Source organism: Gopherus evgoodei, chromosome 8 (genome assembly GCF_007399415.2).
Source record: "Gopherus evgoodei ecotype Sinaloan lineage chromosome 8, rGopEvg1_v1.p, whole genome shotgun sequence".
NCBI classification, from domain to species: domain Eukaryota; kingdom Metazoa; phylum Chordata; order Testudines; family Testudinidae; genus Gopherus; species Gopherus evgoodei.
Genome location: NC_044329.1, coordinates 48,068,450 through 48,092,013, shown reverse-complemented (window position 1 = coordinate 48,092,013; position 23,564 = coordinate 48,068,450). Strand labels below are relative to the sequence as shown.

The 23,564-nt window shown below is 41.8% G+C and overlaps 1 protein-coding gene across 12 annotated transcripts in view; it reads left to right on the top strand.

The window, feature by feature from the left end:
- Window positions 1-23,564, top strand: part of PRRC2C (proline rich coiled-coil 2C) — a 135,368-nt gene that overhangs the window by 77,864 nt on the left and 33,940 nt on the right. For 9 of the 12 annotated variants that reach the window (XM_030572550.1, XM_030572551.1, XM_030572541.1 and 6 more), the window contains exons 21-25: window positions 2,497-2,685; window positions 5,855-6,106; window positions 16,017-16,106; window positions 17,974-18,075; window positions 23,204-23,408. In XM_030572550.1, the coding sequence (XP_030428410.1) occupies window positions 2,497-2,685; window positions 5,855-6,106; window positions 16,017-16,106; window positions 17,974-18,075; window positions 23,204-23,408 (838 nt within the window). The remainder of the gene's footprint in view (window positions 1-2,496; window positions 2,686-5,854; window positions 6,107-16,016; window positions 16,107-17,973; window positions 18,076-23,203; window positions 23,409-23,564) is intronic. The other 3 variants (XM_030572548.1, XM_030572543.1, XM_030572544.1) reach the window with 3 other exon arrangements.

The following is a 23,564-nucleotide window of genomic DNA, read 5'->3' as shown; positions in this document are numbered from 1 at the left end:
TGCACTTAGGACATAAGAATCCCATTCACTGTTAGACTAGGGACCGAATGGCTAGGAAGCAGTTCTGCAGAAAAGGACCTAGGGGTTACAGTGGACGAGAAGCTGGATATGAGTCAACAGTGTGCCCTTGTTGCCAAGAAGGCTAATGGCATTTTGGTCTATATAAATAGGGACATTGCGAGCAGATCGAGGGATGTGATCATTTCCCCCCTATTTGATATTGGTGAGGCTTCATCTGGAGTACTGTGTCCAGTTTTGGGCCCCACGCTACAAGAAGGATGTGGAAAAATTGGAAAGAGTCCAGTGGAGAAAAACCAAAATGATTAAAGAGCACATGACTTATGAGGAGAGGCTGAGGGAACTGGGATTGTTTAGTCTGCAGAAGAGAAGGATGAGGGGGGATTTGATAGCTGCTTTCAACTACCTGAAAGGGGTTTCCAAAGAGCATGGATGTAGACTATTCTCAGTGGTACCTGATGACAAAACAAGGAGTAATGGTCTAAAGTTGCAGTGTGGAAGGTTTAGGTTGGATATTAGGAAAAACTTTTTCACTGGGAGGGTGGTGAAGCACTGGAATGGGTTACCTAGGGAGGTGGTGGAATCTCCTTCCTTTAGAGTTTTTAAGGTCAGGCTTGACAAAGCCCTGGCTAGGATGATTTAGTTGGGAATTGGTCCTGCTTTGAACAGGGGGTTGAACTAGATGACCTCCTGAGGTCCCTTCCAACCCTGATATTCTATGATTCTAATTGAAGAAATATAGTTGTGATTTTTCAGGAAAAAATTTGAGTTAAAACACTTAAAAATAGTTTAGCTGCTCTATACATACTTGTCTGTGGCTCATAGTCAGCAAGATAATATACACATTCCCTTGAAATTGTCATAAGCCATATTTTTGTATTCCCAAAAAAGGGACAATAGATCTGCAGTTTCCAGGAAGCATATCTACCTTTCCTATACTTCTCTAGATGCTTGTCCAAGATAACTGTCACAATATAAAATAGTAAGTCTGCAATTAGACTGACCTTAACAGCACCAGAAGATGAGACAACTCTTCTCTAAATCTTTTTGCTGACTTTTTGTATTAAGTATTAACTTGGTTTTAGAGAGAGACAGTCAGCTTCAAAACAGTTGAAAGTAGTTTCAGGTGCAGTACATGCCCCCTGTCCTCCATCCAATTTTAATGGGTTTTCAACCACATTCTCCTATTTTTAAATGTTTTTTCTTTCTCCTGTTGACAGAGAGACACTCAGAAAAAGGAGAAAGTGAATATACACACAAGATACTTTTGAATGCAAGAAGCTCTTCAATTTATTTAATCAAATCTGTTCCAGTAATCTTAGGTGGTTGGCAAAAATATGCATACATCAGACTTTTTAAAACCAACAGTATCCCTTTTAATAGAAGGCAACAAAGAGTCCTGTGACCAGGGCCGGCGCTTCCATTAGATGACCCTAGGCAGTTGCCTAAGGTGCCAGGATTTGGGGGGCGGCATTTTGTGCGCTCCCCATGGGGTGCACGGGAGCTTCGAGTTCCGCTCCCGTCGAGCTGCCGAAGAAGGACCTTCTGCTGATGTGCCGTGGAAAACAGCGGCAGGCAATTGAGCAGCTCAATGACTGCCGCTGTCACCTGCAGCATTTTGGCGGAGGGTCCTTCTTTGGTGGCGCAATGGGAGCGGAACTGGAAGCTTCTGCACACCCCGTAGGGAGCGCACAAAATGCCACCCCCCGAATTCTGCCTAGGGCGCCAGAAACCCTCGTGCTGCTCCTGCCTGTGGCACCTTATAGGCTAACAGATGTATTGAAGCATAAGCTTTCATGGTGAATACCCACTTTGTCAGACGCATGCATTTTAATGGAGCAGCTTCAGGAAAAGCTTGCACATCTCTCACTGGTATTCTGTACCATAAAAACTTTTCTGCTGTGACGCATGCATTCATGAAGGGTGATTACTTTCTGTACATCATAGGTGATCTGTAAAGCTTCTTAAACAGAAACTAATATACTAAATTAGTTAATTGTGTAATTAAAAAAAGTAAATGCATTTTGCAACAAGACAAGTATTTGAAAATTGAAAAAAAAATGTAATTTCTCTAAAATGTTTGTCATTACAACTTTCCCTATTGCCAGCAACATACTAAGAGAATTAAAGTTTTAGCAAAAGGGAGTATGCTTGTTTAGTATTAAATTCAAGTAGCTGAACAAATATTTCTTAGAAGAAACCTAGATATTGCCTCAAAACCAGCTTCAACCTGCTATTTTTACATTTGGCCCTGGTATTACATTCTCAAGTAATAACTAAAAATATTTTTTTAAAAATAAGGACCATGTGGGTTACATCAAATTTTAACCCAGCCTTTCATATGCTTATCTTCCATTTTCTGACTTTTGTATGCTTAAGTATGTAACTACATTAAAATCAAGGTAAAAACCTATTTTAAGGCAACATTCTGGTTGAGAATTTGTTGGAAGTTTTAATGTTTGTTGTTACTTTAACTAGGGAACAAAGTCTGGACAAGAAAATGGAGTCGAACTTGGAATAGAAACGATTCAATTTGGAGCCCCAGCTTCTAGTGGTAGTGACAGTGAAGTTGGCCCTGTGCTTTCAGAGAAGCCCACTGACAAAATACCTGAACCAAAAGAGCAAAGACAGAAGCAGCCTCGGGCAGGACCCATCAAAGCACAAAAGGTAAGGAAGAAGATCTTTAGTTAACAGTAGAAGCCTTTATAGTGGGCTCCTAGGAAAAATACCAACACTGGGGCCATGTCTACATCTAAAATTTTGCAGCGCTGGTTGTTACAGCTGTATTAGTACAGCTGTATAGGGCCAGCGCTGCAGAGTGGCCACACTTACAGCAACCAGCGCTGCAAGTGGTGTTAGATGTGGCCACACTGCAGCGCTGTTGGGCGGCTTCAAGGGGGGTTCGGGGAACGCGAGAGCAAACCGGGAAAGGAGACCAGCTTCGCCGCGGTTTGCTCTCGCGTTCCCCGAACCACCCTGCAAACCGCAGGGAAGGAGACCTGCTTGCTCGGGGTTCCGGGAACGAGAGAGCAAACCGGGAAAGGAGACCAGCTTGATTACCAGAGGCTTCCTCCTTCCACGGAGGTCAAGAAAAGCGCTGGTAAGTGTCTACATTGGATTACCAGCGCTGGATCCTCTACACCCGAGACAAAACGGGAGTACGGCCAGCGCTGCAAACAGGGAGTTGCAGCGCTGGTGATGCCCTGCAGATGTGTACACCTTCAAAGTTGCAGCGCTGTAACTCCCTCACCAGCGCTGCAACTTTCTGATGTAGACAAGCCCTGGGGCTTGAAAGAAATTAAAGGAACTGTTACAGGTACAATCCAAATAAGACAGACCTCCTTTCTCACTGTGTGTTAGTCAGAGAAGATGCCATGTATCAGCTTACACAGTTACCAAATCAGCCATGTAAAAAGATTAAAGTGCAAATATATGCTGTCTGGGCAATCTAAGCCTCCTTCAGAACATCCAAACCTACTTCTTTAAAGTGGGGATGATGTCTCTAAAGTCACTTTTTCATAACAATGAATGTATCAATAAATGGCCAGTCTTGGTTTTCCTTTAAAAATTGTGTATATACATTATATTATTTATACTGTCATGTTTAGAGCCCCTAACTGATCCTCCTTTCCTTGTTGTATGCCAAAGTTCTCATCCCCGCAGGAATTTTAGCAGTTTAGAGGGGATGGAGGAGAAAACTCCTGCGGTATAGGACAGATTGGATTGATTTGCTAACCAAATTGGTCTTGACCTCTCTTCCTCACAATCAAATACACAGCCTTGTAGGAAATAAGGGGACAGGAAAAGTTGGGGAAAAGGGGAAAAACACCATCTTCTCACACCAAGGTAGCCCTCTCCAGCTTTTTGGAATAAGTTGGTAGTTAAGGTACTGACCCTAGCCCTGAGTTCCCAGGTCCTCTTCCTGTTGTCTAAGTCCCAGCAGTGGTCCCAGTACATTTGTCTACTGGGAACCCCTTAGTTTTTTTCCTGAGGACAAATTGATTACTTACCTCATCATAACTAAGAAAATTGAAGGTCATTAGAGTTCAGCTACTCGTTAAAGAGCCAGCATAGTTTTGATAACTGTTACACTGACCAGGTAGCCTGTAATCCAGTGATATTTGCATAATTTAAAGTTAATAACAGCAGAGCACTACTCAGACTAAAGGTTCATGTAATTGACTCGATGAAAATACATTGGTAATCAACAACCTTATAAAATATAACTGAACTCAGTCTTGCATTAATAAAGTGTGTATATTGTATGTGTGTCAAATCACTTATATTGGATTTACGTAAAGGTGATCTGCAAAGGTAAAAAATGCCGCTTTGTTACTTTATAAAGTATACAGATTATATAGGTAAACCATCTTTTTTTTCTGCTTGTTTCTATGTTACAAATATCGGATCTTATCTACTTTGTTTTTGCTGGTAGGACTATAACCTCATAAGACAAGAGAATGAAGTAAGCTATTGATTGGGGGAAGAGATTTTCAGTAAAACTAAACCCAAATTTTATAGTTAAGGCTCAAATGTTTAGGACTTCTCTGAACTAGAAGGTTGTACTGCTTTAACTATACTGCAATGTTCTGTGCTCGGGGATGGAATGAGAGAGGCGAGGAAGGGTGAGGGACATAAGTGGTCACTGTAGCCAGCACGTTTTCCCCCTCCTTTCTCAACAACTTTTGAGTCCTACAGGTGCAAACGCTGTGGGTAAGAGTTGTCTTTGTCTCCATTTAGGGGCCTCCCCGCAGGCAGACATGTAAAAAAGGGTCTCCTTTACCTGTCTCTGGAGAAATTAACGTCCTCATTCCTTACCATGAAGTACTTGTGGTGAGGGAGAAACTACCGGTCTCTACCCTGCCCACCCTTAGCCTCCATTAATGTAGTAGGATTTTGAGGGCTGCCCTGCCTACCCTAGTCCACTAGCTTTAAAGAGACATTATGCTACTCCTGCTACCCCACAGTAGTAGCCACTGAACTGCCTCATGCAGTCCACCCTCTGCTGGTGTCACCATCTATTAAGAAGGGAGTGGCTTCTGAGTGTCATAGCATGGTATTAAACTTATTCTTCCTTTGTGGCCACAGACCAACACTCTCCCTGTATAACAGTTATAGAGAAATCAAATTTACATTTAAAACCATTGATAATATAGCCATGTACCATCGCAGCCACCACTGCTACAAAAGAAGACAGGGAAACACTTGCAAATTTGTGTTTGTGTTCAAAAGCTTTTTAGTGCAAACACTGTAGAGGAAAGCTCCAGCAAATATCCATACACCAAGGACTGAGAACCCTCCGCCCATTTTTCTAGTGCTCCAGCAAAAACAGAAGACTTGATATTCCTGATATTAGTAAGGCTAAAAAAGTCTGTTAAACGTTACTAGAAAAAAAAAGTTGGGCTGTCTTTAGACAATATATTTTAAAGTTCGCTAGTGCAATTTTTTCTTCTTTGCAGGTCACTTTTAATCTTTAGACTGACTGTTTAATCCCATGCCATTTAATATAGCACTCATGGGAGCGCTTCAGCCTAGATCTTTGGCTTCCTGCTGGTAATTAGTCCTTTCAGTTGACATGTTTCAGGTACTTGTCTGGTGCCGGTTAACATGTCTAACTAAACTACCCTTTCTTTAATTTAAAAAAAAAAAAAAAAAAAAGACCCAAACCTACTATTTACACCCTCAAGGAACAGTCGCAGACATTTGAGTCTTGGTAGATGTCAACAAAATATTTTGACTCTTATTCTCTTGAACATATAAAGATTTTGTTACAACTTCCTTGTTTAAAAAAAAAAAAAAAAAAAGCCGACACTGACAAGTTAAAACACTAATTTAGCTTCCAGACTTGAGTCCAGTAGAAAACAAAGAATATAAACCTGGTCCTATTGGGAAAGAGCGTTCGCTAAAGAACAGAAAGGTGAAGGATGCCCAGCAGGGAGAGCCCGAGGGACAGGAGAAGCCCAATCCCACCGCTGTCAGAAGTCCAGACCCTGTTTTGACAAAAGAAACCAAAGCCGCAAATGAACTGAGTACTGAAATAGGAACAATGATCTCTGTCTCTTCTCCAGAGTTTGGAACAAATACAAAGGTAAGACAAAAAAGTGGCACACTTCTTGAACATTAATAAACAGTGTGTGTAAAAGAGAGAACATTTGATTAACTGTAACCAATTACCCATGGCCCACTGGTCATTTAATGTCTGAATTCAGCTATGACATTTAGTTGCCTGCTGATGAAATCATTCAGATATTATATAGAAGAACTTACAAAACACTGGAATTGAAAAGTTAGACCATTTGCCTGTAGTTGTTCTCAGGAAGTAATATTTAAAATGAAGCACTCCTGTGGATTATATGCCCTGTATGTGACTCGGGTTGAAGTGTTCCAAACTGTTTACACCGCCTCACCAGTGATTACAAGTGCTCACTAAGTAATAGAAAAGAAGTCTGTGCCTGGAGCCCTAGGTTCTGGTCTGTGGGAAATAGCACCAAAGAGGTTAGAGTAGGCAGAAGCCTTACACTCAGTGCCTGATTTGAAGTTTATCCAAGTTGTGTGAGAGCAGTATGGTCAACCATCATCAGAGAACTGTAGCAAAATGTTGGAGGGAGACTCAATTTGCAAGTTTGCGTACCACAGCAAAGAAAGCAGCATGCGTCAAGCTTCAAGATAAGCTTTAGGATGGAAACATTTTCAAAAGTACGTAAAGAATTTAGATGTCCAAATCCTATTGAGTTTCAATGAAACTTCAGTGCTTTTGAAAATTTTACCTAATTCCCTCTGTGGAATGTGATGAAGATGCTTAAGCGTCACTGTACGTTCTCTGCAGATTGCTCTCTGATTTTATGTAGACCTTTTGTAATAACACTTTGCTTGCTTTCAGCCCTGATCCTTAGCTATGCTGTATTGACAGCACAAAATGGGGGGAGGAGGAATAACTAAGGCTTCCCAGTGATCCTCTGCTGCTGTGATAGCTCCTCTTGGGTCTGTGTTGAATCCGGTATAACTTTAAAGCGGCCTACAAATTACTTGAATTTACACCAAAGGACTAGTCCAGCACACAGCCAGTGCAAGACTGAGCGCAGAGATTGAGAATGTAACTGCAGAAATTGAGCTTCTTACCCATCAACTGGAGGTGGGGAAGTGGACATTTTAAATAGGAACTAGTGGTTGTTTCAGTAGCAGGTGGATGCATACCACCCACTAGCAAGACAATTTAATAACTCAGGACTTCCAGTTTGTAATGTTCTGTCTCAGTTGCCTGCAAATAGTCTTGAGCAGGAAGTATTACTCTGTTGCTAGCATTGACATTATACTTGATATATTGAGGAATCTGAGATACTATTGACACCAAGGATGTTGTTTAAATAGTTGTAAGTTAGCCAAAACAACTTACAGATATGCTTTCAACTTTTTTTAATCCTTCAAGCTGAGTAGCCACATGCTCCCCAGTGAACTGGAAGCAATCTGCAGAGCAGTTATTGGAGGCTGCACATCCTTGGAAAGGTTTCACCCTTGAGAGACATGAGGGATGGTACATAACCTCTGCCATGGAGAAGAGGTTGTCTCTGAAATCTCTGTTCTAGCCTAATAAATTGTGAATGTTGTTTTTCCTGTTGCTAGGAGTGTAAAGTTTTTGTTTTAAGATGTGTTGGCGAGTTTGAGTAAATTGTCAGTGCTGCAGTTTTTAATCTTGTCTGTATCTGTGTATTGGCTTCCCTGAACCCGCAGACTTAAATGGCTTGAGCCCACCAAAAACTGGTAACATAAGTGTAACTTCTGAGGACCTGAAGTGGTATTATTGGTGACTGGCAGGGGAGACCATGACTGCATCTTACTTGTACATCCTGGCTTGGGCCTAGTTCCTTTATTGTCAGAACCCAATGGGTTTTTTGTAACCCCATGTTCTAGGACCAGATCATCCCATTGAGGCCTATCGGGGTAAGGAGAACATAATCATCTTTGCCTGACTCTTCCCAGGAAGCATTCAGAATGGGAAAGGTGCCTCAGCTGGCTATCCAAAAGCAAGGCCCTGAATAATAGCACTACCAGTGTACATTGACATCCTCTTGTCCTCTCCCTAATCCCAAGAAGTTACAGGCAACCCACAAAGGGAGAAATTGGCTTTTGTGATATTGTGGCTCCTTTATTAAGTATAAAGAAGGCCTGAAAGGGTGGGTTTGTTTTAAGTTTTTTTTAAAACTTAAGGTGAAACTATCAGGAGTATCAAGTCTGGTGTCTGCAGGAAAGCTTAAAGGACCAGAGTGCTGAAATGCGAGCTATCCCAGCCCTTAGCTGAAATATTCTCTCAGATCTTTTCTCCCAGCTGTTTGAGTTAAATAGGTGTTAACAAAAGAGTGTTTTCAACAGTTAACCTAAATATTCCTTGCCCTCTCAGTTGTTCAAATTTCACTCATTATTGTGATGTCATAATCGTGTTCTTCATAGATTCCTCCATGAAAAACAGGTAGACAAATCTTAAATTTTGCGTATAAAACCAAGCAGGAAAACTATATTTAGAAGAGAAACTTTCAAGCTTTTTTTAAACATTACCAAAGCAAAACACAAATCTTTGCAGACCACCTTTGAGGTAGTGGTGCCATCAACTTCAAATCTAGTTTTTAAAGTAGTTTTGGTCTCATGCCTGTCCCTAAGTTCCTCTGCCAGCTTTTGTTTTCCAGCCACATTTTTGTGTCTTTAAAATGTTTTTCTCCTCTTATTCCTTGGGGAGGACCCAGCCAAAGTGAAACTGACTGTACAAGGAAAAACAGATGACGGCTATACAGTTCTCTAAAATGCACAAAGTAAAGCCAAATTAAAAATACGGGGAAATTTTTCCTCTATGTTCTATTAATTTTAGATAGCATAGCATTAAAAGTAAATAATTTTCTAACAAGTGATTTTAAAGTTTTTAAGCTAAACACAGTGAGCAGGGTTTTTTGTGTTTAAAGTCAACTGCTCACATAAGAGGCTCTTGAGTTTTCCATCTCTGTCAGGTTGCAACAGTCAAGGATACCTTGTCTGCTACTCCCAGAACCAGAGCAGAGTGCTTCACCCATTCAAAAAAGCTCCATAATGAGAGCACCCATGTTTTTCAGTCATGTTCTTTACATTATAAATATAGAACGTCAGCATGATGATGATCTATATAATATGAGAAGAGAGAGACATGTTTTTTGGAGTTGCTGCTGCATCTCATTTGTTTCAAAAGTTTTATATTTCTATGGTGAGACAACACTAGCTGTCTTCTAAATCTAAGCAAATAAACCACACTGGCCTCTCCACCTCCCCCAGAAATCAATTAAAATATGTATACCACATTGTGCAATTCATAAGTACAGTCAACAAAATCGGTCCTGCCAGTTTTGAAAGTAATGGAATCTACCTGGTACTGACTTGTAGTTAATGGAAGTTGGCTCTTTAAAAGAAGTTAAAATGTCCCAGTGGGACTGGGAAATTGCTTAATTTGCAGTCTGAAAGGGATGAGCATTTAACAACTTCCTTGGCTTGGACACTCACCTCAAGCCAGAAACAAATCAAACTTCTTTTCAAATAATACATAATTTAGCTTTAAACTAGCCTTTTCCTTCACAGCAAGTTCTCTTCTCAGCGCCAGCTCCTCTCTCTGTCTCTCGGCTTCTAGATTAATCTCAGCTTTGTACAATATTCTCCTTTTTGGCAATTTAGGGTAGCGGGGAAAGTTGGCCCCACTGTTTCAGCCTCTGGTTGCCCATACAAGTTAAACAAAGTCTTACACATATACTTCTCATTTTTTCTTGTGATATTGCTTTGGAATTTTATTTAGATAAATGGAAATTATTGGTTTCTTCAGTATGACATTAATAAAGATAAATAACATCCTTGAACTACAAAAGGCTAAGACAATCATGTAGCGCTGAGAGGAAGTATTTTTTTAGTCTCAAAAAGACAACCTTTAAACTTTGTTCTTAGTGTTGTGGCCATGTTGGTCCCAGGATATTAGAGACACAAAATGGGTGAGGTGTTATATTTTATTGGACCAACTTTTGTTGGTGAAAGACGCAAGTTTTTGAGCTGCAGCTTCTTCAGATCTGGAGAAGGTACTCCTGTGTCATCGTAGCTAAGGCTAAGATTTTGTCATGGTTATTTTTAGTAAAAGTCACGGGCAATAAACAGAAATTCATAGAAGCCATGACCTGTCTGTTACTCTTGCCGCTGTGGCTCCATGGTTTCCGCTGCGGCCACTGTAGTAGCTGGGAGCTGTGGGGTTCTCCTTCTGCTCTTGGCAGCTGGAAGCTGCAAGGTGATAATGTATCCCAAAGAGAAAATGGGACACCCCCAGCCGCTCACACAAGGCATTCTCCCCTCTCCCCCACGAGGCTGTCACCCATTGCTGGAACCCTGAGGAGGGCCCCATCAGGAGTCTTGTCACTCGTGGCTGGAACCTTGCAGGGGGCTGCTTGTCGCTGCTGTTGCCTGTCACTGGAACCCTGCCAGGGCCCCACTGGCTGCCAGTTCCAGAGACCCACAACCCCTGGGGATGAAGCAGAGAATGTCAGGGAGTTCTCTGGAAGGGTTCTGTGACATAAATGTAGCCTTAATCATACCTAAATAAAAGGTGGAACAGATTTAGTGTAAATAGTTAACACATTATAAGAGACCATTTAAGGTGAAGTGGCCAGTTAACACCTCTGCAGGAAAAAAGTGGAGTTAGTGGGTTAGAGCTTGGCTGCACTACAAAATTAAATTGACTTAAGTCCAGGTACAGCCATCTGCAGTAACTAAAGCGGTGTTTCACATCCACACTATGAGCATGGCTACACTTGCAGATGTAGAGCGCTGTGAGTTAAACCAGCCCTCGGAGAGCACATTAGGGAAAGCACTGCGGTGTGTCAACACTGTCAGATTCATGCACACTGGCGTGGCCACATTAGCAGCTCTTGCAGTGCAACAGAGAGCAGTGCATTGTGGTAGCTATCCCAGCATGCAAGTGGCTGCAACGTGCTTTTCAAATGGGGAGGGGTGGGGTGGAGTGTGACAGGGAGTGTGTTATGTATATGTGTGGGGGAGAGTGGGTTTTTGGGGAGCTGAGAGCATGTCACCATGCTGTCTTCAGACAACAGCAGACCCTCCTCCCTGCTGCCTGTCTCTCGCACATACTCAGCAGCAACATTCCACACTAATGGTTACTTTATCCCAGAGCAGATAAGCATTCTGGCAATCAGAAATGGAGCTTTGCAAGGCCATATACGCAATGCAGCCACTTGACTTGCAAGAATTATGGGATGTTTCCAGAGGCTGATCAAAGTGCAGTAATGCAACACTGATGCTGGGGCATTTCAGCTGAAGCACCGCAAGCGTTATGCTTCTTGTGGAGGTGGATTATCAGGAGCACTCCAGCTGCAGAGTCCAGGCGCTCTAAGGCCTTGTCTACACCACAAAGTTGCAGCGCTGGTGAGGGAGTTATAGCGCTGCAACTTAGGAGGTGTACACATCTGCAGGGCATCACCAGCGCTGCAACTCCCTGTTTGCAGCGCTGGCCGTACACCCGTTGAAACTCGGGTGTAGAGGATCCAGCGCTGGATCACCAGCGCTGGTCATCAGGTGTAAACACTCACCAGCATTTTTCTTGACCTCCGTGGAATAAACAGGTATCCCAGCATACCAGAGGAAGCCTCTCTGGTAATCAAGCAGGTCTCCTTCCCCGCGGTTTGCAGGGGGGTTCGGGGAACGCGAGAGCAAACCGCGGGGAAGCAGGTCTCCTTCCCCGCGGTTTGCTCTCGCGTTTCCCTAACCCCCGTGCAAGCAGATCTCCTTCCCCGCGGTTTGCAGGGGGGTTCGGGGAACGCGACAGCACACCGCGGGGAAGGAGATCTGCTTGCACGGGGGTTCAAAAAACACCGGAGCAAACCGCTGGGAAGGAGACCTGCTTGCAGGGGGGTTCGGGGAACGCGACAGCACACCGCTGGGAAGGAGACCTGCTTGCAGGGGGGTTCGGGGAACGCGACAGCACACCGCTGGGAAGGAGACCTGCTTGCAGGGGGGTACGGGGAACACTGGAGCAAACCGCTGGGAAGGAGACCTGCTTGCACGGGGGTTCGGGGAACACCGGAGCAAACCGCTGGGAAGGAGACCTGCTTGCACGGGGGTTCGGGGAACGCGAGAACAAACCGCGGGGAAGGAGACCTGCTTGGGGGGGGGGTGTTCGGGGAACACTGGAGCAAACCGCGGGGAAGGAGACCTGCTTCCCCGCGGTTTGCTCTCGCATTCCCCTAACCCCTCTTGAAGCTGCCCAACAGCGCTGCAGTGTGGCCACATCTAACACCACTTGCAGCGCTGGTTGCTGTAAGTGTGACCACTCTGCAGCGCTGGCCCTATACAGCTGTACTAATACAGCTGTAACAACCAGCGCTGCAAAATTGTAGATGTAGACATACCCTAAGTGCCTTGCCAGTGTGGATGAGTCGTGAGTTAGGGTGTTTGGGGCTGCTTTAATGCGCTCTAATTAGCAAGTGTAGCCAAGGCCTGTGCTGCTTCTGTCATTTGTGCATGTCCTCACCTGGAGGGCTTCCACTGACTGAAGTGGAGCATTATGGTGCACTGACAGCTGGAGCCCCAGCATCCTGGGCTGACAGCCGCATACAGGGCTCACAGCTGGAGCCCGCTTGACATGAGGCTGACAACCCAAACTGTCAGCCCAGCGCAGGGCTCACAGCTGGAATATAGGCTGGCAGGTTCCCTGCAACACAGTAGCCAGTCTGCAAGTGCCCAACTGGAGTCAGGATTCTGGGAGCTGCCAGGGTCTCCACACTGCAGCAGCAGCCCTGAGAGCCACATCTGCAACCAGGATTCTTAGCACTGCTAGGCTCCCATCTCCAGGACCCCAGCCTACCAGCAGTGAAACTGACTTCTTGTCAGTTTCACAGCCGATGTTATTTCATATTCTGGCTCCAGCTGTTACTGCATCTCTGTCTTCTTCCTCAAAGGGAGCCTGCATAACACCTTTAAAAGACAACCTTGGAAGCTTTAAATTCATAACTTTGTCAGACATTCAAAATCATGGTTTTAATAAAGACACTGGATTTATGGCTCATTACAGCATTCCAGCCCCATAACCTCCACATTTTGTCCTGACTGCTGAGGTGTTAACTGGCCACTTCACCTTAAATTGTCTCTTACAATATGTTAGCTACTTATGCTAAACCATCTATCTGTTCCACTTTATATTTATCTATAACACTGAGTACCTTTCACAAACCTGAAGAGCTCTGTGTAGCTTGAAAGCTTGTCTTTTTCACTAACACAAATTGGTCTAATAAAATATTTTACCTCACCCACCTTGCGTTTTTAGCAACCTTTAATTTTTAGTTCAGTAAAAAAATTCTGCCAACAAGAGGGGTATTGCCTACACAGACAGTTTGTGGATTTTCTTGTAGTTAAGACACTTCATTGGTATTCTAGGCCAACATCCTGAAGGCACTTAACTTCTGTTGGGTTATTTAAATATATTTGATTGTAAAATTCAACCAGATGTACAATTTTATTTATAGTCTCAAAGAATGGTAGGTTGATAGAAATCCTAGATTTTAAATGCCTCAACAGCTTCATGAGGAAGAGGTTTAAATGTGAAGCATCTACTGTCAGTTCCGTCTGCCATCTCCCTGGCAGTTCAATATTCATTGATTTAGTGACTGTGTACCTTCGCATTCTGATTCGCACCTTTCCTGATGAAGTTTGTCAAGTCTTGTCAAGACATCCTCCCTTTGGTTGTGCTGATGACTTCTTGGGGGTTTAATCAATATCTTGGTAGTGACTCAGCCTTGAGAAATGCAGTGGGTATACACCTGTTTTCATAGGTAGGGAGTGGGCTTGATCCTCCACTGTTACTAGATCAGTGTAACTACACTGGCATAATATGAAGAATCAGGCCTCTTATCGTCATAAAAACCTATAACTTAGTAAGTGGCAAATACAGCAACGTTGCTAGTGAAAGTGAACTCGTTTCAGTCTTGTCCCAAACAATGTTGAGCCCTGTAAGAATGAAGATAACGAGAAGCCTGGTGCAGGCTCTTTGCACCTTTTAGAAGTTACTTTGGTTTTGACTGTAAAGCATCTAACTTTACAATGCCTGCTAGAACATTGCTCTGTTCAGGCTGCTAGGACAGCAGTTCTCAAACTTTTGTACTGGTGACCCCTTTCAAATAGCAAGCCTCCGAGTGTGACCGCTTCCCCCCTCCCCCCCCCGCCCGTTATAAATTAAAAACACTTTTTTATATATTTAGCACCATTATAAATGCTGGATGCGAAGCAGGGTTTGGGGTGGAGGCTGACAGCTCATGACCCCTCCCCATATAATAACCTTGTGACCCCCTGAGGGATCCCGATGCCCAGTTTGAGAACCACTGTGCTAGGATCTTCGGATCAGGTTCCACAAGTGAGCACTCCAGTGAACACTACATCCTGAGATCATACTTGTAAGAGTGTGGTCAGAAGTATGTGTGTATTTGGCAACCAGAGAGGACAAGAACTAAACCATATTATTCAAGTTATTTCTCTTCACCAGCCCTAGCAGGGAGTGGTGACAGTGGATACTAACTCAATGGAGAGACGTCATTGAAAGCCAGTATCAATACAGAGAACACAGAGCAGGAGTTTCAGATCAATATCAAGCAACATACCTAGCTTGTTCCCTGGAAATATTCCTGCAGGAAGTTATCACTTGATGATTATTGAGCACAATGACTTTATTGAACAAAGGGGGATGTATGTACAGTATCCTGGCAATCACAGTCATCAGCTAGTTCAGTTAAAAGTGAACCTTGGATCTTAGTGCAGGGAAACCTAAATAGGAGGGCAGGTGAGCACAGCAGAATGATCCTTGATAAGGAAGACTGGAACTTTCATCCTCATCTATTCCATGAAATCACTTTCCAGTGCAGAAAAATCCAAGGGGGAAATCATCCATGGAAAAATCATGAAAGGTACTTTCCAAAAGGGATCCAGGAACAATAGTTGACTGTCTCTCCACTAGTATTGGGCCAAGGATCATCTTTATACTTTTTCCCAATATTTCTGAACTCAGGAAATGTTTTTCAAAAGTTAGTCTCGCATAGTAATTAGCAGACTTAGAAATGGCAATTTGGTCCTCCTTTTGGTTCCAGACAGGACCCAACATCCTTTTGCGAGGACTAATTCTACAATTCTGTCTAGTCGCACTAAGCATGGTAGTATAGCTTTAGAAAAGGAATCCTGGAGACAGAAATGCTGTTTGGAAGAGAGCATAAAACCTGTCTTTGTATTCCCAAGAGTTGGCTTTGAATGCTCATACAAGAATTTTAATGGCTTCAGGAACTAATGCAATGAGTTTTCCATCCTGTAATGAGCTAGTAAAAATTCTTAATTTTTTGCTTTGGGTTGACTTCTTAGTTACCTTTTTTAAAATGTGCCAAGATCTTGCCATTTCCAGATCAATTTCTTTCACTGGCCCCTTGCCACCAGTGAAATTTCTTGTATGTGCACTTGAAAAAGAAAAGTCTCAGCCCTGTAGAGAAAAGTGCATATTCATCCTCTCCATTCTTTTTTTTAATCTGGAGAGCCTTATCTTTCATCTTCTTACTTAAGAAACATCAGATCTTATTTTATACTGTTTTCTTCTGTTTTATAGCCGTGTGCCTAATATTAAAAGCCATTAACTTTTAGAAGTTTAAATACAACTTTTATCATCTGGACCACATACATATGGACCACATAAAGGCGAGGCTTTCCTGGGATATGCTGCCTCTCACAGAGCTGAAATCTTCCACAAATTCTTCTAGTGCAGAGTAACTCAGCAGTGAGAATTGCTTTATATGCCTTCTGAGAAAATAAATTAATAGATGTGATGAAATTCTATCATCATACTGCTTGGTGAACTGCTTCTATGTAAAAGATAGTCAGACCACTGTCTGAAAAGAGTAAGCCTAAGACTAGAAAACCTAGTTTAGATAGGGGGTTCATTTTAATGGACTTATTTTTCTTCACAGGAGTCTGTGACAGACTACACTACACCTTCTTCTCATCCTAACAATGTGGCTGCTAGCAGTACAAAAATGGAGGAGACTTTGGTGACTAATGTAAGTCTATTGTAGTGAATCTCTTGATTTTAGGTCAGGGAAAATGTATTTATGCTCTTGTCTTCCTTTTTAAAAACACAGAATGTTACATTGTTAGCTATTAATAAGGTTTCCATTATGTTAACCAGCTGCTCATTTTGTAATTCCACTGTAAAAAAAAAAATAATAATAATAACTTAAGTTTGGTTAGTGCCTGTCTGAGTTCTTTGTTACATGGTGTTTTTTGTTTTTAAACAACAAAAAATTTGGAAGCCTATGTAAGGGAAAGATATTTTTAGGGGATACTTGAAAAGAGATGGGGTCAAGATTCAGGAAGACAGTTCCAGATAGGAGGAATTACAGAGAAGTTACCCTCAACAGCATTTGTGAGACTAAGGGAAAGAAGAGGCCTGTATTAGAAGTTAGAGATGGAGTCTCTAAGATAGACTAAGGAAAGTCCCCAAAAGACTTGTTTTTAAGGAATTATTCTGATCTGGATCCTGAAATTAATTGTGGCTATCAAATGTGAGGGAATCAACTTAGTGGAGTGTTTAAAGTAGATAGCAGCATTCAATCGTAATGCTTGAAGTACTTCTCACAAAGCCAGCAATCCTGGCTTTGTGGATTTGTCGTCTGTATTAGTTTTTCTTGTATGGTGAGAGAGAGTACTAATTAGTGTATGACTCATAGTGACTTCAAATGTATCTTGAACTTGATAGGTCTCTGTCAAGAGTAGGAACCTGAATCTTGTGATTTCTGCTATTTTGAGCAATGCAAATATAACTAGCTCAGAGTTGACTGGATTTGGGGGGCTTGTGACAGGGCCTACTCCTACGTCTCTCCCGAGAGAGCTTATAGTTTATTTTAAACTTTATTCCTATTAAATGAATTTAGTGATAGCAACATCCTTTAATGCATTTTTGTGGCAGTGGTGTTTGTAGCTACTCCTGTGCACCTCTTCTGTTCATAATGCTGTGATTTTTTTTGTGCTGTTTGTCAGTGGTAGACTCAAATCATAGGCAAAATATGATACTTTGTCTTTAATTCCTTGGTCCTGCTGATCTTGGTGTATTGCCTTGTTGCCTGGTAGAGTTGGATACACACATAGGAAATATGGTCTCCCAGCAACAACAGATTCGTGCTTTTGTCTGGTTTCATAGTTTCAGTACATGTATTTTGAGATTAATCTCATGTGGCAGCTTCATATGCTCTGTACCTAAACTACGAGTTGGTGATAGACAGGAGTAAGAGACTATTACTATACCAAGGATTATAGCAACACTTTCTCAGATCTTGTGTTTAGGAACTTGAGCAAATCCATCATTAGCTTTTTCTTGTGCAACAATTGATTGCATTTTGTCAAATTTGCATTCTTTCTCCTAAACTTGGCCTTTGTATGAGAGTCCTATTGAAAGAGAGCTAGGAAACTAGAAATAGCCGTATGCAAGCATTAGTTGCCAGGTATAGTTTTGCCTATTTTGTGGTCCTGTGAGTTTGAAGAGCAGTGTTTTGTTTTTGTAGAAGTTGCATCTCAGAGTTTGGATCCTAATACGGCCAGGCTTGATTGTGGAAGAATTTTGTACCCCACTGAACTAAAAATAAATTTTGGGCTAAATCCCCAAAGAGCTAAATGACATTTGACTATACAGAAAACATTGATGCATGGACAAATAAGCCTGAAGTCACTCTCAGAGATGACCAGTATTACATGAACACATATTAAATAACCTTTCCCTTCCAAATTTTCATCCTAGTTTGTCAAAACATCCCTGCCAAAAGCTCAAGCCTCAAAGAGAATTTAATTTGTTAGCACCGCTTGAGCATGTGCTCTTAAGGGGCTTTTGTAGTAGACTTAGTTAGAATGTGATGTGTGTTGCCTGCCTTTCAGGTGCCCCTGCCCCACACCCTTCCCCTCCCTAGGAGGGAGACTCTACAACAGAGCTCCAGCCTAACTCCAGTTTCTCCCGCTACCGTGGACCTCACCCTCAAGGTATGTACCACATCCCTCTAAGGGTCATATTCTTGCATGCAAGGGAAAAAGATAATGGAGAACTTGCTGGTGAACCTTTTTAGAGCCTTCCTTTGTTTCCTCTTCTGAACTGCTTTTGCATATAAACAGATGGCTGAAACAAAAGGGTGTATCAAAGGGGATGCGTTAAATTATAAATCTCTTTAACCCCATTTTGCATTAACACTTGGCCTCAGTCTTGACTCCCACTACCCGGAGAGCTAATTCTAGGGAGACACATGTAAGAGTAAATATTGTGGCATGCTGCTCGTGACAGAAACCTGTCATATTTTGACGTATTAGTGGATAGGTCTGTTTAAAACAAGCTGGTTACAGATTGATGGTTGTACAGGTTTTTAAAAATCGAGTAGTGCATTGGCTTCAGCAAGCAGTACTTGACTTTCTTAGCTCTTTCCCTTTGATTAGTGATGTGTGACTTGTACAGTTAGATTGGAGTAGTAAATAATGAAAAGTAGGTTGGCAGTAAGTTATTTTATTTTGTGTCAACAGCTATTGTCTCATATAAATTAGTACAAAAGTGCTTTGCTATTTTTGTGGTGGTTGACATTTCATGCTCCTTTATTGTGCAGGGTGGAGCAAGTATGTGAGAGCATTTGCTCTATGGCATGTATGTAGTCTGATGTTGGGACGGTTTGGATTGTGTGCTATATAACTCACTAACATTATTAAGCTGGTCTCTGTCCGTCGGCTACAGCATTTTTAGGCGAGTCTATCCTTTCCAGTGCCATAGATGAGCTATGTGATAGTGCTTTTATACACTGAACTAGTAAAAGCATTGCAACTTCCTCTAATTTTCAGAAGGCAGAATGTTGTCCAAACTAGAACTCACTCAAGAGGATCGGATGCATAGCTAAATGGCTTTCAAGGAATTTTCATGCAACTCCCAGTGAGAATTTCTCACTGAACTGGTTTTGTGATGGATGAAAGTTTCTTTCCAGTTTTCATAGTCTGTATCATTACAATACAGCACAACCCAGTGGTGCAACCCTAGTTACTGTTAATTATCCTCCTCTTTTTGTTTGTATACGTTTAAAGTGTCTCAGCCAGGAAAAATGTTAGTCTATTTTAAGAGAAAAAAGATGTGAGGTCAGAAGAGTGGTTTTGATTTGTGGAGGTGATAGAGAAGGGAGAGTAATTTAGCAAGGGAAACTCTGCTAGCCTGCTAAAATTTGAAATGTAATTTAATATTTATCAATAATCTAAGTTTTTGGTGTCTGGAAGCACTTTTTTAAATTTACCTTTAAATGTTAAACTTAATAGAACAACATCTGGAAATATGTACTTATTAACTAAACACTTGATACAGGTAGGAATATTATCCATCGTGAGCACAGTTCCACACCACCTGAGCAGAGTGAGTTCCTTTTGTGTATCTTTTCTTGTCCTGTAACTTTGTTGGAGCACCTCTATACCAGGGTGATTTAATTGTCCTAACAAACACTCGATAGATGATAGCTGTCTTCACAGTGGGTCTGATGAGGAATTTTGTCTAAAATCTCTGCTGCAGTGCTTTGAGTCTACGTTTTGGGAAGCCTTCCCCCCCCCCCCCCCCCCGGTGTCATGCCCTTTACTCAAACATTCAGGGTTTGCATCTCTTCCTGCAAATACCAAAGTCAGTTCACACTTTTTCAGGGTACTCTAGGACTTGACCGTGCCCCTACCATCTTCATGCCAGAATCTCTGATACCCAAACAGAACATTGCTGCTATTCTCCCATCCTGTTGAATGTAATCCTTGCTTTTAAAAACTGCTTTGAGGGCAGCAGTGAGCATTATCTTCCAACTCTTCTCCCTTAGAGGAACAAGAGTTTCTAGGCTTTTCTTCTGGAATGGAATAACCCTCCAGTCTCCTCTCTTGTTCCTCCATCCCCAAACATAGCATTCTATCTGCAAGGAGATCCTCTCAGAAGAAACTGGAGAGTAGGGGGACTCTGTCACAATTGCTCCTTTCTCTGGGCTTCACTCTGCCAGGGAAAGATACTCCTAGTGGAAGGCTTGTTGGATCGCTGCTTCCCTCACATCAGCCAAGATTTCCCGGGAGATACCTTGGCAAAGACAGGTCAGCCATGTTAGGACTTAGCCAGGTCTTTGCTGATCAAGGGCTCTTTGGCAGGGAAGTCCACAATCCTCTTAAACTTCCCTGCCCAACATACTTCTAAATTCCAGGGTTGCATCTAAATATTCTAAGTGGGTAACCAAGTTATTTGGCAAGGAATCTGCCTCTGTTTTTCTGTCCTCGCTCACAGAAAAACTGTTTTTTCTTAGGGAAGTTTTCTCTTGCTTCCTCTGCAATCATTTGTTGACTTCTGAATGCTGAGACCCTGGAGCATTTGAGTGGGCCAAGACCCAAACAGAATCAACAGGTGAGAGGCCTTGGGTTGACTGTTGTCTTTTCCATGCCCCCACTATCCAACACACCCTCTCTCACCCAGATGAGAAAAACCACAAAGATTAAAAAAACAGAGAGAAGGTAAAATCATTCTGGATGCTCTTGCTGCTTCTCCAGGGTCTTAGAATTGAGAGAACTTTTTTCTCCCAACCATGTTTGAAACATTGGTATGTGAGAGAGATGTAGCATGGATATTCCCTGGAATTTCACATCTCTTCATCCTTTCTCAGATCTTGAGAGGTGATGAGAAACTTAACATTCTGCAGGAGTCCTAATCCTACAGCTAGAGAAACAAAGCCTAAAGAAGGAAGCTGGCCAGGACTCTGCTGCATGCTCCTCGTAGTTAGAGAAAGGGTCGAGTGGAGTCTGGGCCAGTCTGGTCCCAGAGTGTGAATAGAGTTGATAAAAGACAAAATTCAGGATGGCGACTCTAGCTTCTGCTATCACTGGAACCACTCCATAAGACCTTCCAACATCAATGGACCTGGCAAAAGCTTATTTACATATTCTAGTCAGACTCTTGTCACAGACATTCGTTCAGTTTGTCTCCAGAAATTGCAAATATTAGTTCAAACAACTACCTGTCTGTCATCTTCCACTATGATGTTTACAAAGGTAATGATAGTGATATAGCCTGACTGAGGAATCCAAGCTCTTAGATATATCTATTCTTACCAGGTTTGGGACAAACTTGTTCTCCCTGCTCTCTCTATGAAGATGGTCTACCTCAGGATCAAAATAGCATGTAGGTGAGACAGTGGCTTACCTACAGGAAAGGTTGCACAAGATCCAGGCACTGAACTCAGAAGTATCAAGGAACAAAGTGTTACTCATCCATACCTGCAGGTGCTAGGTCTTAGTCTAACTCAAAGATTGCTCCATGTAAAACACTACATGTGAATGCTTCAAGGAGTTTAATTTACTATTAAGAATATAGTTTCCTTACAGTTTTGGGAAATACTCATCTGGTGTGAGGGTGGACGGAGATGTGGACAAATCTGGCCCACGTCTAATATATTGATTCGAAGAGGTTCAGCCTCAGTCCATGTGTTTATGGGAGGAATCTATCTCAAAAAGGGAAGTAGTTAAGTCACGTTTTCTGTGAAGTGTGTAAAAGCACTTGTGAGGAGGGAAAAGAAACTTGAAATAGTTCCTCCTGTCTGATACCTTTTTACACTTCAACAGTGGAAATTAAATACAAATTATATTGGTTTTGCCATCATTTTCTATGATGTATAGACAAATACCAACTTAAATTAGGGACGTGCGGACCTAATTTCCGTAAAATGCAGCCATGCTCTGTAGTTGCAGCCATGCTCCGTTTTAATCGAGATGTGGCCATCAGAGACTACTTGTCCAGTAAGAAGTGCTACATCTCAGTTCAAGTGACTAGGCCAATCTGATCAGACTTGCGCATTTTCAGCACTGAATGAGTTTGGTTCTGAATGAGGCACCAAATGAAAATATTTCCTGCCCCCAACAGTTTGTAATCTGATAAATGAAGCATGTAATCCATAGTCTCCAATAGCTAAACCTCAACATTAAATATGTGGGTGCTTGTCATTGTAAAACTTCATGGACCATAATTATGATTTAAAATTGTGGCATATTTAATTGAAGAATTATAGTAAAATTTCCTTCCCTTTGTCAGTGTAACATACTCACTCAATATTCTCCATAGAATTATTGCATGGAATTCAAAGGTTTGCTGTTAAATTATAATAGTGCTAAAATCTTGATTGGGGGGGGGGGAGGTAGGGTGGGTAGGGGGTACTTTAGTCAACCACTAGGTTGTTTAGATCAGTTTGTGGGGCAGCTTAGAAATACATATTTTTTAAACACTTCAAAAGCATGTTTGACCCTGACTATATTTGTTGCTATGCAAGATTACATACATCTACTTTCTGTAATCATGGGATTTGACCTTTTTGTGTGTATTTTTTCCTCTAACATGAGTGGTGGGCATGAGACACTTATATTTGGTACAGTTTCGCTCCAAATTATTTTCTTTAAGGTTTTAAAATATGCAGCCAAACAAACATACTAGTTATGTGGTGATGTGTAATCCTATGTTTAAAATTACAAAATAAAATGGACATTGTGTTCAAATATGCCATTTTGACAAATGATCTTCTGTACTCCCTTAAGTGGTTACGGATCATACTGAAGACAGAAACTTGCACTTCTGTGGTTGTGACATTTTTCATTGAAACATGCATCAGCTATGTCCAATCTCAGAAACGCTTTCTTACCTTTTTGCACCAATGACTTATCAAAACCATTTAATTCTAAAGCGATTTAATGTTTTTATTTTAGAACCTATTTTTATGGTATTTTAAGCGTGTATGAAACAATATATTTCCCTTACTCCCACTCCCCTTGTAGGGAGGGGAGGAACACAACTCAATGTGAGCAAATTTAATCTTGGATACTGAAAATTTAAAATGGTTGATTACTTTGTCAGTTGGAGCTATTTGGAAGCTCCCACTTAGGGCTATAAGTTTTTTGCATGAACACATCGCATTGTGCAATCATAACGATCAAATGTTAAGCAAGGAGGCTCGCAGGTAGCCTGTACTTCCTTTTTAACTATAATGAATTGTTAACTGAAGGACTAACCCCGAAGAGATAAAATGTTCTAAATAGCTAACCTGTTTCTCTTTTAAAAAAAGAAAAAACTTCCTTTTGTTTTCCTAAATAGATGGAGTCTGCACGTAAAGCATGGGAGAATTCTCCAAATGTGGGGGAAAAGAGTTCTCCAATAACCTCAACGGCATCTCCCATAACTGGAGGTAACAATGGAAGCAGTAGCAGTGGACCAAGTAGTGGCACTTACAGCTCTTTCTCAAGTGCATCAATGCCTCCTATTCCTGTGGCATCAGTTACACCTACAACTTCGTTATCAGGTATAACTCTTTAGATTGCGTCTTATGTGTTGCATCACGCCCTTTATCCAGTTTACTTGTGTAACCCTTTTATCATGCCAACCTCATCGCTTTCTTTGAGATTAAATATTGGGTTCTAGTCTGTTCGGTGCAAGCTACAATTTACCAAAATCCTCT